This window comes from Neopsephotus bourkii, unplaced genomic scaffold, assembly GCF_033783945.1.
Source record: "Neopsephotus bourkii isolate Nb327-2 ecotype Australia unplaced genomic scaffold, CSIRO-AGI_Nbou_v1 NB_463, whole genome shotgun sequence".
NCBI classification, from domain to species: Eukaryota; Metazoa; Chordata; class Aves; order Psittaciformes; family Psittacidae; genus Neopsephotus; species Neopsephotus bourkii.
This window is the reverse complement of record NW_026900965.1, coordinates 895773-911214: the sequence shown is the minus strand read 5'-3', so window position 1 is coordinate 911214 and position 15442 is coordinate 895773. Positions and strand designations below refer to the sequence as shown.

The 15442-nt window shown below is 56.8% G+C and overlaps 2 protein-coding genes across 2 annotated transcripts; one reads left to right on the top strand and one right to left on the bottom strand.

Annotated features, from left to right (window-relative positions):
- Positions 1-2152: 2152 nt before the first annotated feature.
- B2M (beta-2-microglobulin) lies at positions 2153-5179 on the bottom strand. The gene is given in 5 exon segments (XM_061349881.1): positions 2153-2271; positions 3855-3889; positions 4390-4668; positions 5033-5125; positions 5128-5179. Coding segments are annotated over 4 exon segments (438 nt in total). The 3' UTR covers positions 2153-2271; positions 3855-3875.
- Positions 5180-6849: 1670 nt separating this feature from the next.
- Positions 6850-12717, top strand: PATL2 (PAT1 homolog 2). Its single transcript, XM_061349880.1, has 18 exons — positions 6850-7026; positions 7569-7671; positions 7854-8149; positions 8302-8370; positions 8457-8522; positions 8864-9031; positions 9144-9230; positions 9733-9887; positions 10019-10087; positions 10170-10308; positions 10400-10520; positions 10596-10693; positions 11029-11073; positions 11199-11332; positions 11572-11731; positions 12068-12208; positions 12296-12393; positions 12468-12717. The coding sequence occupies exons 1-18, from the start codon at positions 7003-7005 to the stop codon at positions 12619-12621; spliced, it is 2127 nt and encodes a 708-aa protein (XP_061205864.1). The 5' UTR covers positions 6850-7002; the 3' UTR covers positions 12622-12717.
- The last annotated feature ends 2725 nt before the right edge of the window (positions 12718-15442 follow it).

Here is a 15442-nt window from a genome sequence, read left to right as displayed (position 1 = left end):
GGAGGAGCAACCCCCATGCGCCTCAGCGCTGAATAAAGCATACCTACTTTACAGCTCTAATGAGTTGTGGAGTCAATCTGCGTATCACTGCTGATTGGTAATGCAGTTTTTACACAAACTGAAGGATTATTTCAGCTTGCGCGTGCCTTCCCGTGCACGAAGGACTTGGCAATGCTGGCAAATGGAAGGGGAAAAGGTAAGAAGTGTTAGGCCACGTTTAACTGCTCTGTGGTGCTGGGAGCCTTGACTGGATGTGTCCTGGCTCTTCTCCTGGAGGACATCTGTGCTTCAGTTGTGTCTTGAATGACTTTCCCCTCCTTTTGCACCCATCCCGTCAGGTTTTGTCCCTTCCACACAGGAACTGGTGAAGTGTAAAAACCCGGGAGACGTGACACTGAAGAAATCGGCCTTCCAAAAACTTCCCCTAGAAGTTGTTCTCTTTGTGCTTGGTTTACTCAGAAATAGTTTCCTTGCAGTAAAATTGTTTTCACCTCATAAAGCACAAATGAGGCTTGTTTTGTCCTTCAAACCCGATCCCTCAGCAGCTCCACCCCCAGGCAACGCTCACTAAAAGCCAGCAGCAGCACAGCTGCACCCCATGCACCCCCCGGGCTGCACCCAAGGGTGCCTGATAGAACAGGGGAGGTTTTAGCTGTGGTCCTGCAATGCCGATGTTAATGCGTACGAGCCAGCCATTGGTTTGCCCTGCGCTGCTCTCCTGCAGAAGGGGCATTTCTGGTTAAACCATCAAAATATTTCCTAAGTAAGCCCAGAAAAACCCCACAGATGCAATCAGGGCAGAGACTTCCCTATCGGCATGATGCACCCAGTTGTTACTCCCTGGTGCTCTTGAGTAAAGGTGAAGCTGAGGCAGTTGTAGGCATTTTGTGGCTCCTCACAGAATCGGCTGGGTTGGAAAAGGCCTTTAAGATCACCAAGTCCAACTTTTACCCCAGGACTGCCAAGTCCACCACTGACCCATGGCACTGAGGGCCTCGTCTACATGGGTTTTGAACAGAGGAGGCCAGGCCATGGTCCACAGCTCAGGCCGCTTCAGGCTCTCACAGCAGGCAGTGCTGCTCTGCTGGGGTCCATAGAGGAAAAGGCTAAACCTCTTCATCCTTCCAAGACCATCCTCTACCACAGAGAGAGCAGTGTTGGGGCTGCTGCAGTCCCTGGCTGGTGTCACAGGCTGAGCTGTGTGGTGGCTCCAGTGAGTCCTGCTGCCCTGTGTTGGGTGATGAGGCTTTTGCATGAACCCTCCTCCAATGAGCACAAAAGGATCAGTCCCCATACACACCCCAGCAACCTCCAAATGAAACCGCAACACTTTGGATTTTCCCAGTCTTTAATAGAACTGTGGTTATAATGGCAAAAGCTGCAAAACAAGCCTAAATCTCAAGTGCATTACACCACCAGCCAAAGCAAACCTTAATATACCCAAGAAGAGACGTGCTAAATCACACCCACTGGGTTGCCAGGAGTCCTTGTTCACATACATGAGATCTACACTGATGAGATCCTCTTTGATCCAATGCTCATCCAGCAATCCTATTCATTTCTCCATAGAACAAGAGCAGTCTGATGAACATTACAAAGTAGCATCATTTTGGACTACTACCATCAAACCCTCACAGTACAGCAGAAACCCGTCCCCAACAGGACTTCTCCATGGGGTCAACCGCTCATGGAAGAGAAAAACAGAAGTGAAAGTCACTGACACACACGTTGCCTTCCCTCAGCCCAGCTTTACAGCACACACTCCCAAGAGGCACCAGCTGGAGCTCTCCCCCTTGAAGTGGGCACCACATCCTGCCCATCCCTCCTTTTCCTCTCACACAGCTTTAAGACCAGACCCAGTGTCCCCAGGGTTACTTTTTCCCTTTTATCTTTAGCTTGATGCCTTCCCTTCAGAGCCACACAGGAGGCTGTGCCCAGCCAGATCCCACATAAAATGTTCATTCTTCTTTCTTTTTCAAGAGACCCTACTGAAGTCATCCAATTTTATTGAGATAAAAATCCTGTGCAACTCAGAGCACTGAAGAACTTGGACCGATTTTTAATCAGTAATACATACTGTTATAGCTCTGTGCTCAAAAAGCAGGCCTATCGCCTATAGTGCTTCGGGTAAATGACATTATAAGCTTTATTAAAAGAAAACTCTTCTGCAATGAAGTTGATAGCTGCTTTCCATCAGATGCACAAGTGAGATGTGCAGAAAGGACAGAAGTTCCGAGAAGATCTGGACTTGCAATGCGGAACTTTTCAGACCTGCATGGGGGAGGTTGACATCAGTCACTCTGTTCACACCTTCACTGAATTATTTCAGGAGAACATAAGAGCGTTTTCCACAGGGGAACTCCAACTGCAGAGTCCCAGTTGCAGGTAAGCAGATTCCCACTGTCCAGTTTTATTTAGCTACAAATCTGGCAGGAACTGTTTTTCCCCTCCCCTCCTTGGTGGGGGTTCAGAGTTCAACAGGCAACCCTCTACCAAGATGATCCCTGCTCTCCCCACCAAGCACCAGCTGCATGGATATTCTCTCTTTATCAGCTCCCAACAACTCCACACCAGCTCAGTAAGTCCCCATACTCTAGCCAAGTCATCAGTGTCCCACCTCCAACCAAGCTTGGCAACCTTCACCATTGGTGACCCTCAAGCCAGCATCCCACTAAAGCTGCTGATCTCCTGAGCCTTTCCTCAATATCCCACAATATTTGCCTTTCTGCTGTAAATTAAAAGCTTATCTTCTTCTGTTGTCCCCCGCTAGAAAGATGGTCAACTCACCTTAATTTTCTCCCTGAAAGCCTGACACCCCTCCAGCCTTTGGTGCTTTACAGCAAGGAAGGACTGGAGAGCTTTAAAGGGGCATCAAGACTCTGGTCCATCTACATCTTCCCAAGAAGAAATGTCCAAGGCATTTATAAAACTAATTTGACTCATGATTCCATCTCAGCCTAAAAGCTCATCAGTAACATCTTCTGGTAGCAAGTTAGGGCATTTCACAGAGGTCTTGCCAAGGCTTCTCTGGGCACAGTCAGTAATTACCTAGCCTCTATCAGGGTACATAACTAGGGCATTCCAACCAGCATTGCAGCCACATCAACTAGGCAACAAAGCTTTAGTTTCCCTTCCTCTATCAAGGGTGAAACTATTATTTACCAGGCTGCTAAATTCAGATTAGTTATAGCCATGCAGTTTGAAGCACCTGGAGCCCTCAGGCACAGCAGTGAATAAAACCAAGACTGCTCCTGGTTTGGCAGCAAGGCACTGACTTGTGCCTCATCAATCCCACGTTACCAAGCTGACATGCTGCCTGCCACAGGGGGAACCAGCCCGCCTTTCCCCAAGCTACGGGGATTTCCAAGTATCATAGAATCACAGAATGGTTTGGGTTGGAAAGGACCTTAAAATCATGTAGCTCAAACCCCCTGATATGGGCAGGGACACCTCACACTACCTCTGTCCAACCTGGCTTGGAACACTCAACTTCCTCCTCACCAGACAGAGGAGAGCATGGCAGGGTGTGGGAAGCACAAGAGGACATGCAACAACTGTCCAAACAGTATCTGGCACACACCAAAAAGACATGGGGAAGTTTTGCTCCATTGGGATTCCTTTCTTTTGGGCCAAGGACACTCTTATAGACAAAGCATGGCTGAGAACTGGCCAAAACAGCAGGTAGAAAGGGTGTGGGAACAACCCCCCTCCCAGTCAGCAGCAACATGATATATATTATGGTTTTGGGGAGTGATTGCTTTCCTTCCTCAACCCTGCAAGCTACACACTGCCCCCTGTAGAAAGGGGCGTGTGTTCCCCTTATCAGCACAGCACAGATCATCAGTGCAACTCACCGCAGTTATTCCAGGCATAGCTTAGAAGTCTGCATCTGCAAGAAAGAAGGGCAGAGCATTAGGCTTTGAGATAGAGCACCCCATGTCCCCTGTCACCACAAGCCCACAGTGCAGAAACCAGAGAGCTGCTGCTTCGTGTCCATGTGCTGTCTGTCAGGCTGGGCCACCACCACCAGTCCCCACTGCTATATCCTTCCTTATAGTCACCAAATATAAAGCCAAACTCACTGCACGACCCACCTTTTTCCAGGCAAGTTCACCCAGAAAGAGATGAGAGTGCTCTGCTAAGAGCTGTTGTACCAAACACCTAGCGATAACACCAAGGCTTCTCCATCTGCTACTAAGGAATTCTTCCCTGGGTACGTGTACACCACCCTTTGAGCAGCACAGATGAAAACTAGTTTGTTTTCCGTCAATAGCACAAGACCTTCAATATCCCATTACAGCACCCTGTTCCCCCTGTGGTTATAAATTAACAAGCTCTTGCTCCTTCACACAAACGATGGCAAAGCTTGAGAAGGAAGGCACACCATACCCCACTGGAAATCCTGCGGCTCCTTGAAGGTAGAATGGGCCACCCTGCAAACGTAGATGTCACCCTTCTGGGGGGTGAAAGGCGCGTATGCCAGGCGCTGGAAGTGCCACTTGTCATCGAAGGACAAGTCTGTGTACTTCACGTTGTTCATGGGCTCCCCATTCTTGAGGAGGGAGATCTCAATCTTCGGAGGGTGGAAACCGCTCACAAAGCAGTTGAGGGTGTTTTCCTTTCCCATAGTGACAAAATTGCGGGAGTACACATCCACTTTTGGTGCCTCTGGAGAGGAGAGAAAGGGGGCAGTGAAAAGCAGGACTGCAGCAGGGACCATCAAGGAGAACCACAGAGTGGTTTGGGTTGGAAAGGACCTTAAAGGCCACCCAGTCCAACCCCTGCCACAGGCAGGGACCCCTTCCACTGGAGCAGCTTGCTCCAAGCCCCTGTGTCCAACCTGGCCTTGAACACTGCCAGGGATGGGGCAGCCACAGCTTCTCTGGGCACCCTGTGCCAGCGCCTCAGCACCCTCACAGGGAAGAGCTTCTGCCTAAGAGCTCAGCTCAGTCTCCCCTCTGACCGCTTAGAGAAGCTCCTGCCCGCCCGCGGTAACCGGTACCGTGCCCCTCACCCAGCCCCGGGCACTCACCGTCCGCCTCCCCCAGCGCGACCAGGAGCAGGAGCACGATCAGGATCAGGCCCCGCATGGCTCCGGGCAGCCCCATGGGCACCGCTCCGAGCAGCTCCCAGCGCTTCTCGCTCCCCGCCTTTTATAGAGCCGCGGCCCGCGCGTCATCGGTCCCCAGGCAGACCGGCAGCGGAGCGGGTCTGCAAGCGACTGCGCCTGCGCACTGTGGGCATCGCCGCTTTCACTTTCACTTTCACTTTCGTTTGTTCCCAGAAGCACCGCCCGGGGACCTGCCCCTCTCTCGGGGATGAAGGCGTCGAGGATGATGGTGGCACCGAGCCCCAGCCGAGCCCGGGCGTGGAGCTGGGCACCTGCGGTCAGGAGCACCCCCGGGTGCCAGCCAAGGCACCACAAGGGGCTGAAACCACCTTGTGCCGATGTTGCAGCCAGGGCTGGTATCACACCGACAGCCTGCACCGGCACAGCCCGGCCGTCCGCCCTTCTCAACCCGGGTTTGTTCTCTTTGCCTGTGCGGGGGCTGTTGTCCAGCAGCTGCAGGATGACAGATGAACTCTGTCAATCACGACATGGTACCAAACACAAGGGACCCAAAGGGAAAAGAACCGGGTTTTTTGGTGCCTCCCCCAAAAGCCTAGGTACACCTCCAAGCGGCCCTGTAACACTGCTTGGAGGAGAGTAGTAGAGCAACATTAAGAAACTAAGGCCAAAACAGTGAAATGAGCCAGTATTAAATGGCATCTAGGTATTTTATACACCTAGAAGCTTGTCTGCTTGTGGTCCTACGGGTCACAGGTTAGGTTTAGAGTTGCTGTTTCAAAATGGCAAGCAGATCCATCTGGCTTGTCTCCTGCCTTGCTGCATAAGGATTAAAAGTATTAAAAAAAAAATGAAGAGAATGGAAAATCTCTACGAGTGGGGAGAAAACAGCAATATCAGGGTGCTCCCCAAGTTAAATCAATAAAACATGTAGGGAGAACATCCCCCACCCAAAGACAAAAGGTAAATCAGTAAAGACAAAACCTGCAAAGGCTCGTTATCAGTCCTCACCAGACCAGATGAGCTCTTGCTGGGTTTGCTGGCTGCCTGACAAGCAGTGCTGGCAGCCTCACAACTGCCATTGAGTGTTTTCAGTGCAGGATAAGATGATGCAGCTGCCACCAGAGCTTCATCAGGGATCTCGGGGCTCTGGCAGAAATAAGCCCCAGCAGCTGTGTTGGGAGCTGAGCTGAAACTGGGCTCCCTAACACAGACCCACAGGCCAGTCTGATCTGCTCAGGTAGGGGTAATTACACAAGACTGCAGGACATAGATCCTTCCTCTGCACTGACATCCCTTTGAAATGGGAACCCCTGGAGATGCTGGGACCAGCAACACCCAGCATACTTTCCCTGTGAAAAGAAGCTGAACCACCAGTTTCTTCCAACTGATGTTTCTAAAAGGCTGTGCTGGTTTGGTCAGAACAGCCAAATGTTCCTCTTTAAGGCTATTTAGACATAAACAGTTAAGCAGTAGGTAAGGCCTGGCAACCGAGGCGCTCCCAGCAGCACACTGCACTTCTTGGGACACAGATTTACAGCATCTTCACCTTTGTTCTGCTCCCCTCTGCTTTCCAGCCTGCTGCTGTACATCTCCAAGTCACGCCTTCCACCAGACCGGCCTCATCCCTCGGGTTTTGAACGGCCGCAGTGGAAGGAGCCGGCCTGGGCCGTCACCCACCCCGTTAGAGGCCGGTGTTCGCAGTTTACTCCCCGGTTCTGGGGTGGGACCCTCGCCGCACCTCAGCGCGGCGGACCCAGCTGGCAGGGCGGGGATAAGCTGAGGGAGGCGTGGCCTAGTTGAGGGGGCGTGGCGAGGAGAGTGCGCAGGCGCGGGACGCAGGTGGGCGCCGCCATGCTGTACGGCAGGTGCAGGGGCGGGGCCGCTCTGCTCCGTAAAAGGCGGTGGCGGGGGCAGCCCGGCCTCGTAGAGGCATGGCGGAGGGCGGCGAGCCGGTTGTGAGTGCCCGCCCCGCTCCGCCGGGCGCTATGCTCTGTCCCCGGACCGCTTCCCCTCCCGCTCCCTCGGGTCACGGCCCCTCGGGTGCCGCGTCCCCCGGTGCCGGCTCTCCCCGGAGCGGTCGGCGCTGGAGGAGGCGCTGGGGTGGAGGTGCTGGTGGGGTGCCCTGCACTTCCCTTCCCTGTGCTCGGGTGCTGTTCGTGCCCCGGTAGGAGGGTGTTCACTCTGGAGTCTCATGGTGTCCTTCAGCACTAAAGCACTGGTGCTGTTCCATGGCGGCATCCCCTGCGGTGGTGGTGTCACCTCCGGCCAGCAGCAGCCCTGGTCCTGACCGGCTTCAGTGGGCTCCTACCCTGTGCCGAGCCTTCGCTGGTAGTGCAGTGTCTCCCGCTCTTTCCCTGTCCAGCTTCGGGGCTGCTGTGAGCCTTGGGTTCTGCCCGGCCCCACCGGTGGGGTGAGGGGTGAGGTTGGGTGCCTCCCTCTTTGGGAGCACGTGTGGGTACCTGTACCTTAGCGGAGATACTGCTGCTTTCGACTGCAGATCATTGAGGACTACCTGCTGGTGGAAGATGCATCTCTGCTGCAGGAGATGGCTGAGGAGGATGAAGAGCTTGACCTGTACAATGAAATGACTTTTGGGATAGGTAAGATCCCAGGGGTGCCCTAGTGGTAGGGAGACCAGCTAGCACCCAATGAGGTGAGGAAGACAGAGGTGGTGGGGTGAAGAAGGCTCCTGCCTGGTGAGGAGCTGTGCTGGGAGCAGGGACCCTATGGGCACTGCCTCGGCTCTCCCCCACCCTGATGTGCTCTGCTTACTTTCTCCAAGACCGAGACTCTACTGAAGAGGGTGCTTCAAAGCTCCCGATGCCTCCAGAGCTGGCCCAAGCAGTGGCAGAGGAGACCAAGGCAGGGGAGGAACTGGGGCCCGAAGCAACTGAGCAGCTGGAGGAGCTGGAAGAGCCCCAGGAGGAAGGTGGGATGGAGCTGGAGATGGAGCAGGTTGGCTCTGAGCTGGAGGAGGAGGAAGAGCTGGGCACTGAGGATCAGGAGGAAGACCAGGAGCCCAGTGACCTGGGAGACCCAGCGGTGATGACAGCTGTGCAGAGCAAGCCCACGCTGGAGGTGATGCATGAATGGAGAGGGAGGGGACTCACTGCTCCCCTTCCATCCCCACATCTGGGGGTCCTGTGCCACAGGGGTCACTGGGGGTAGCTTGGTCTGTGTCCAAGGGAAGGAATGCACCAGGGCTGAGCACATGACTTCTTTGCTTGCAGAGCCAGGACTCGGCGGTGCTGGACAGCAGGATTGGTGCTTGCTGGGCAGACTTTGGCAAAGAGGATGTGGTAAAAATGTTCCCTCCTATCCTGTGATGAGGCTGCTCCTCTCCTGTGTCCTCCTCCCCTGTGCTGACCATCTCCCTGTCTTCCAGCTGGCCATGGATCCCAAAGTGTGGGGCTCCCACCCTGGCAGTGTCCCCCTTCCCCACGTGCTGGAGGTAGGTACCTTGGGGAGCAGCTGAGGACCCCCGGGCACCCTGGGTTGAGGGTCATTCATGCAATTTGGGGTGATCAGGGGACCTCTCAAGTCTTGTTGTCAGGCTGGAGGTGCACAGACGTGTCTCCTGGGTGCTAAGGCTGTGGGCAGAAGTGACCATCTGAAGCAGAACCTGGGTTCAAGACTAACGGTGTTGAGTTTGGGTGTCCCTGGTGTTGCAGGCTGCCAGGTTTGGAGCCTGGCTGGTGCATGGTCTGGTTCTGGTGAGCTGCCTGATGCTGGGGGTGCTAAACTCATCCCAGCTGCGCCCCGTTCCTACCTCCTGCTGCCTCCTTCCTGCAGGATAAAGCCATTGTCCAGGTCCTGGAGAGGCCCCCACCATCCAGCAGTGTGGCTCTCGACTTCCTTGGCTCCCCAGTGCAGAGGGGCTACGGGGGCTCTCCACAGCTCAAGCGCTCTGATGTAAGGCTGGTGTCCCCCAAGTCCTTCCCACAGCGCTTTCTCCAACAGGTAACGGGTTTGGGGGACTCCTGCACCCCCCTTTCTCTGCCCTCCCCTCCCCAGAAGCACAGCCTTGAGGACAGGCTTGTCCCAGTGAACCCTCCTGTCTCCTGCCCTGCAGCAGTCGCCCCTGGTGTCTCGCTCCCAGCGCTCCCCTCGGCCATTTGTGCCGCCTCGCAGACCCTCTCTGTTCTTCACTTCCAACCAGGTGATGCAGTGGCCTCTGAGCCCCTCTGTGCCCCCTCTGAGGTGGCCCTGGAGCAGCAAGGGGTTGGGGCAGGGTCTCCCAAAGCTCTGCCATCCGCAGTAGGCTTTGCAGCTCCTGGGCACCCATCTCTGGTGTCTTGATAGTTGGGAAGGTGAAGCTGCTGGTGTAGTTATTGCTTCACAAATCTATTTGCCCTGATGTCCCCCCAGGACCCGTATTGGGCATGGTGGTGCACTTGGTGTCATGCTGCAGCACTGGTGATGGACCTGGGGCATGCAATCCCCAGTGACACATGGGTCCCCTCACCTTGCTCACTGTAGTGGTAGGTAGCTTCCTGGCGCGGGTATTACCTTGCCATGGTGCCCCATGCATCCCCTCTGTGCAGGGAGAGGGTGGCCCCTGCATGGTGGCGAGCCAGAAGCCAGCACGGACCCCCCAGACCTCTCCAGGGCCCTTGGAGGAGAAGGCTCAGTCACCTGATCAATTCTCTTTCCCTTTCCAGACCACGGGGTACACATCTGCAGCCCCTTTCCAGCCTATGTCACCCAACTTCAGCCGTCCGCCACGGCCTCTCACCATGCACTTTGGTCCCATGTCTCCCTCTTTGGACCCTGCTCTCTTCTTCAGTCCATCAGCCAGTGGCCAGCTGAACCTCAGGTAATGGGATAGTGTGTGGGGTGCTTGGCCATGACTGCAGGAGCCCCCCAACACAGCTGGGGACGTTCTCCCTTTCTGGGCATAGCTCTGAGGGTGCTGAGCCTCTGACCCCTGGCTGGTCTCCCCTGCAGTGTGCCCAACCGTCTGACCCAGCTGCACCCACAGCACCAGCGCATCCTGACCCAACGGCAGCAGCAGAGGTGAGGGGATCCCTGGGGACCTGGGTGGTGGTGGTGGGGGGCTCTGGGTGGTCACAGCAGGCTGTGGATTTCCCTGTGCTAGCATCTCCTCCAAGAAGCTGTGGTCTGCTAAAGTGGACTCTCATGCTGGGCTGATGACCTCCAAGGAGAAGGACTGGGTCATCAAGGTGCAGATGATCCAGCTGCAGAGCGAGAACATGGATGATGATTACTACTACCAGGTGAGCTCCTGCTGCCAGCACCGGTGGCTTATTCTCCTGTGGGCTGGGGTGTCGTCTCTTTGGGGGTGTGGTGCTACGCCTGGTGTTACAGATGTACTACCACCGCCTGGAGCACCGGCAGGCGGAGGAGGAGCTGCTCGGGGGCCGCAACCGGCAGGAGCCGCCGAAGCTGGTCACGCCGTTCATCCAGAAGGTGGAGACCTACAACTCCGGTGAGGGGCTGCGGGAGTGGTGGCGGCCGTGCAGGGGCTGCGGGCCGTGCTCTCACGGTGTCCCCTTGCTTCCAGTGGTGCGCATCGCGGGCTCGCTGGGCCAGGTCGCTGTGTCCACCTGCTACAGCCCGCGCCGGGCCATCGACGCGGTGCACCATGCCCTGGTGGAGGAGGTAGGTGAGGGGGGCCGGGCTCTGGATGCCGCCCTGGGCTTGCCCTGGGGCAGCTTTAGTAGGAACTTCGGGAGCTGCTGTGGCCAAGCCTGGGTGCTGCCCCACACTGTGGAATGGGGCATATGGCTGGAGCAGTGGTGGCAGCTTGTCACCATAAACGGGGGTGGGATGGGGCTCTGGGCAGCCAGAGCTGGCTGTGGCCTCCCTGTGGGATTGATTGCTCCATGTCCTGAAGCTGCCTCCCATCCCCAGGGAGCAGCTGGCCCCACGCTCTGCTGGCAGCAGTGTCCAGTGCTGGCTGTAACTGTTGTGCCTTCCTTTTTCCCCTCCTGAAGGCCACGGGCAGCCACCGTCTTCGGGCACTGCACAAGATTGAGAAGGTGAGTGAGCCACGAGTGGGGGGACTCTGTTCTCATCCAAAGAGCTCTGCGAGGGGACGTCTACCTGGCAGGGGTCCCACTCGTGATGCTCTAAGCTGCCCCCTTACGCTGTACCATTCCTCTAGCTCTTCCTGCAGCTGCTGGAAGTGGAGGAGATGCAGCGGAAGATGTCCCTGGCTGCAGAGGAGCAGGAGCAGAAGAGCCAAAAAGCAGAGCGTATCTACCAAGCCTTGAAAATCAGGGCTTGCAGCAGTGAAGAGTGAGTCTGTGCTTTGGAAAGAGGGCTCCATGTCCTGGCCCTCACTGGGCTCAGATGGTCAAGGATTAGTAGTTCTGGGTGATGGGAACAGTTGGAACTTGACCTCTGTGTGTCACTGTGGCCTGTGCTGACTGTTTCTATGAGCTTCATCCTCCACTGGAGCTGATGCTGGTCCTTCTGGATGGACAGAGATGCTATGGGTCCCTTGGCATCTGTGCCAATGGAGCCTTCATCCCCAGGGAGGCAGAGGATGAATTTCTACAAGTCCTGTGTGTGCAGAAGGGCAAGAAGCTCATGGCCCGGCTCCTGCCCCACCTGAGCCCAGAGCAAGCGGAGAAGACCCTGCTAACCATCACCCACCACCTGCCCTTCCTCATGAAGAAGGATGTGTTGGACGAGGCAAGCACCTCCAGCAGGGCTGGGGCACCCCAGGCTGTCTCCTTCCCGTCTGCTCCTGCTGCAGGGGCACCGTGGGCAGTGGGGAGCACATCTTGCTGGGTCCCAGCATGGCCAGGCAGCTGGCAGGGTTGACATGAGATGGGAACTATTTTCCTTCCCTGAGGAGGAGGAGAAGGGTCTCTAGGAAGGGGGTAAAGCAGTGGTGGTGGTGGCAGTTCTCTGCTGGGGGAGAGGTGTGGTGTCGGCCTTTGTGTCCCCCCCAGGTGTTGGGATGGGGCTATGGCTGTGCCAGGTCAAAGGGTCTCAGATCCCTGCCCTCCCCTTTGCCCTGTGCAGTCTCTCCCCCTGCTCTACAGCCCCCTGGACAAGGTGGTGGGCAGGCTGACCTTCAGCAAACTCATTGAGGTCCTGCAGGAGATGAGCAGGCCCCTGCCCGAGTGCCCTGAGCTCCCCATCACCATGGCCTTGAAGAACCAGGTACGTGGCCCTGAGGCAGGCAGACCTGTGTGTGGTGTCCATGGGGTGCTGCTGCTGCTGGCTGTGACTCCTGGTGCTTCCCTGCAGTTTGGGATCTCCTTGCTCTACTCCCTGCTGAGCCATGGTGAGAGGCTGCTGTCCTCCGACACGCCGCTGGAGCCACACAGCGGGGACCTCAAGACGTGGTGAGGGGGGTGTGGGCAGCAGGGTCGGGGCTCCCCATCCCGTGGGGTGCTCACCCCTGTGTTGGTGTTCCCAGGACGGACATGGTGTTCCTGGTTGCCCGGGAGCTGTCACAAGTGCCCAAGGCCTCGCTGGTGGAGCCTCTCTTCTTGCCCAGCAACCTTCTCTCGCTCTTCTGCCGCTACCTGGACAAGCAGACTGTCCACCACCTGGAAGCCAAGATGGAGTGAGTACCACCTGGAACACTGCCTGCCTTTGCTGGGCATCCCCTGGGAGAGGAGGATTGGACAGCATTGGGGCTCACTGCTTTGTTCTCTTGGTGGGGGGGAGGACCCTGTTGGATGCAAGTCTCCAGATCTCCATGTGCTGAGCTGATCCTTGTGGCTTTGCTCCTGCTCCCCTGGGGCACTGTGAGTGTTGACAACCTGACATTCCAAGCCTGCTCTTTCCCTGTAGGTGCTCGTCGGAGGCTGCCATGTTGTGCTGAGCCCTGGGAGCTGGGAGGAGAGCCAGGAATGCGATCGGGCAGGGTCCGATGCCAAAGCGAACACTTACCCTGGTGCAGGGCACTGGGTGACCCGGGCACTGGCAGGGCTGGTGCCGACCTGCCCCAGGGCCAGGGAGCACAGCACGGGGGTGGCGGTGGGTGTTGAGGAGGGGGCTGCACAGGGGCGCTGGGAGCACCCGGGTGAGTGACTTGTGGACACATCAAATAAAAAGGTGATTCATGAGCTCCTTTGGCTCCTGTGGGCAGCTCCTGCTGGGAGCACAGGGGTCCCTGGGATCTGAGTGTGCGTTAAAGGGGAAGGAGAAGCAGGGAGGGATGCACAGAGGACCCAGACAGGATTAAAGGGGGGGGTGGAGGAGAAAGGCTTAGGGGGGGTCAGAGGGGATTTGAGCCTCCAGGGAGAGGAATGGGCTGGAAGGAAAGGGATGTGGTGGGGAAGATGGGCTCAGAGCTTACTCTGAGGGGAAAGGGAGGATCTTATGTATTCAGGAGGGTGCAGATGGGTAGGATATGGGGATCTTAAACATACATGGGTGGGTGATAAAGCATCTCTTCTCTCTGAGCACTCAGACTAATTAGCCTTAAAGGCTTGCAGACATCCTCATGCTCAGGATTTGAAGCCTCTTCCTTCAGCAGCTTTAACTGACTGTCACTACTACACGCTCACCCTCACTTCTCAGGCTTAGGGGCTGAATAGAGGCAAGGTCTGATCCTGCTGTAGAAATATTTGAGGCTCCTGCCTGGCTCTGTGATGGGATTTCCCTGATTCTGTGGGATATGGGACACTTAAGTTCATGTGGAGGTCTGAACCTGACAACCAGAGCATGGTGTGTATTCAAAAGAGGCTTGCACCAGAACAGTGTCTCTGGAAGCTCTCCTCTGCCCAAGCTCCAACCCCTGTAGTTGAGAGAAGGTGAAATTCCTCCTTTTAAACCAGCATCCTCCAAAGGTCAAGCTAATGCACAGGGGGACTTTGCAGAACACAAGGGTGAGACTGGGAGGAGGAGGGAAGGGCAGGGAGGATTTATCTCTGTTGCTTGTCAAGACTGCTCACATCTCTGTTTCTGAAATACATGGTAGAGGAGCAATTGAGATGTCTAAATACAGCTGTGCAGAGATGAGATGCTGCAGATGTGATGCAGGGCTGGGGGGGCTCCTGCCCTTTGTGTTAGAGCTGGCATGTAGGCTTTTGGTCGTCTCAACGTGTGTAAGACCCCATTGGAAGGGGTTCCAAGTCATCCTGATGCCTCTCCTGCTCATCTTTGTGTCCTTCAGCCTTTTCTCTGCCTTCACAATCAGGTTTGCCAAAAGCAGGTTCAAAGCCTGCTCCTCATGCTTTACTGTTGGGAAGTTGATCCTTGAGCCAGCCGTGTTCATCCCTGCACATCCCCATCCGTCCACTTCCACAGTGATGGGGGGTTGGCACCAGGGTGAAGCCCCCAGTTTCAAACCCAGTGAGGCACTCTGGGAGCATCCTGTGCAGTGACCCACCTGCAAGGGGAGGAGTGGGCCTCGGCACTGCGAGCCCAGAGGTGATTCCAGATTGCAGGGCACTTGCAGCTGCCCACTGATGTGGGGGAAGAGACGAGGGCATCCATGCATCCTTCGAGATAAGGATGTGTCATGTTTTCTGGTCACAGCGGAGCACAGCGTGGACCCAGCGTGGCTGCTCCTCGCCTGAGAGCAGTGTGGATGGAGGAAGAAAGCACAATATGGATGTAACCGTGTGGAAAACCAAATGCTCCAACACAGAAGGCTCGGGGTCTCTCAGACTTTCCTGTTCTGCTGCAGGAACCGGCCGTGACAAAAGGAGGAAAATCTCCCGTGTCCGGGATCTGCATCGGGGTTTTTCCCTGAACCCGAAGCCGATGGAGCCCGGGGTCCCTGCCCGGCTCCTCTGGCACTGTCCCCAGGCAGCCACCCGCCCTGTGCCCCAGGGGCAGCCGCTGTCTTTGGGTGCAAGGGGCTCATCCTGCGGTGCTGGGAAGAGCTTCTGGGGCTTGCACAAGGCTCGTTACTGGGTGCTCCGGGGAGGAACCGCAGGGGCTGTGCGGCAGCGCTGCCTCTCCTGAGCTGCTCCCCGCAACCTCTGAGCCGTCCCTGTCGGTGCGGGGAGGGTGCCTGAGGCACTGGAAGGGCCGTGGCTCTTCCGGCTGGGACATCACAGGCACCACGGCGGCCGGGTGAGGGCCGAGGGGTGGTGGTGCCACGGAGGGGGCACTGGGGGGACCACGGCTGCAGCCCCCGGGCGCTGAGCACCGCGGCCATGCCCTCAGGCCTGGGCTCGGCCACTGCACGCCGGGGGCACAGGGACACCCGCTCCCCTCCGCCGGCGGAACGGCGCGCTGCCCCGCCGGCTCGTGGCCGTTTCCATGGGGACGCAGCGACGCCTGCCAGCGGAGGAAAACGGCAGCGCTCATTGGCTCCCGGTGGCGTGGAGGGCGGGGCACTCAGAGATACAGACCAATCAGAAGGCCGTCCTGCCCCCCGGCCCCGCCCCAGGGGGTTAAGGCGGTGGCCTTGACTTCCGGCGCGGCGGTCGC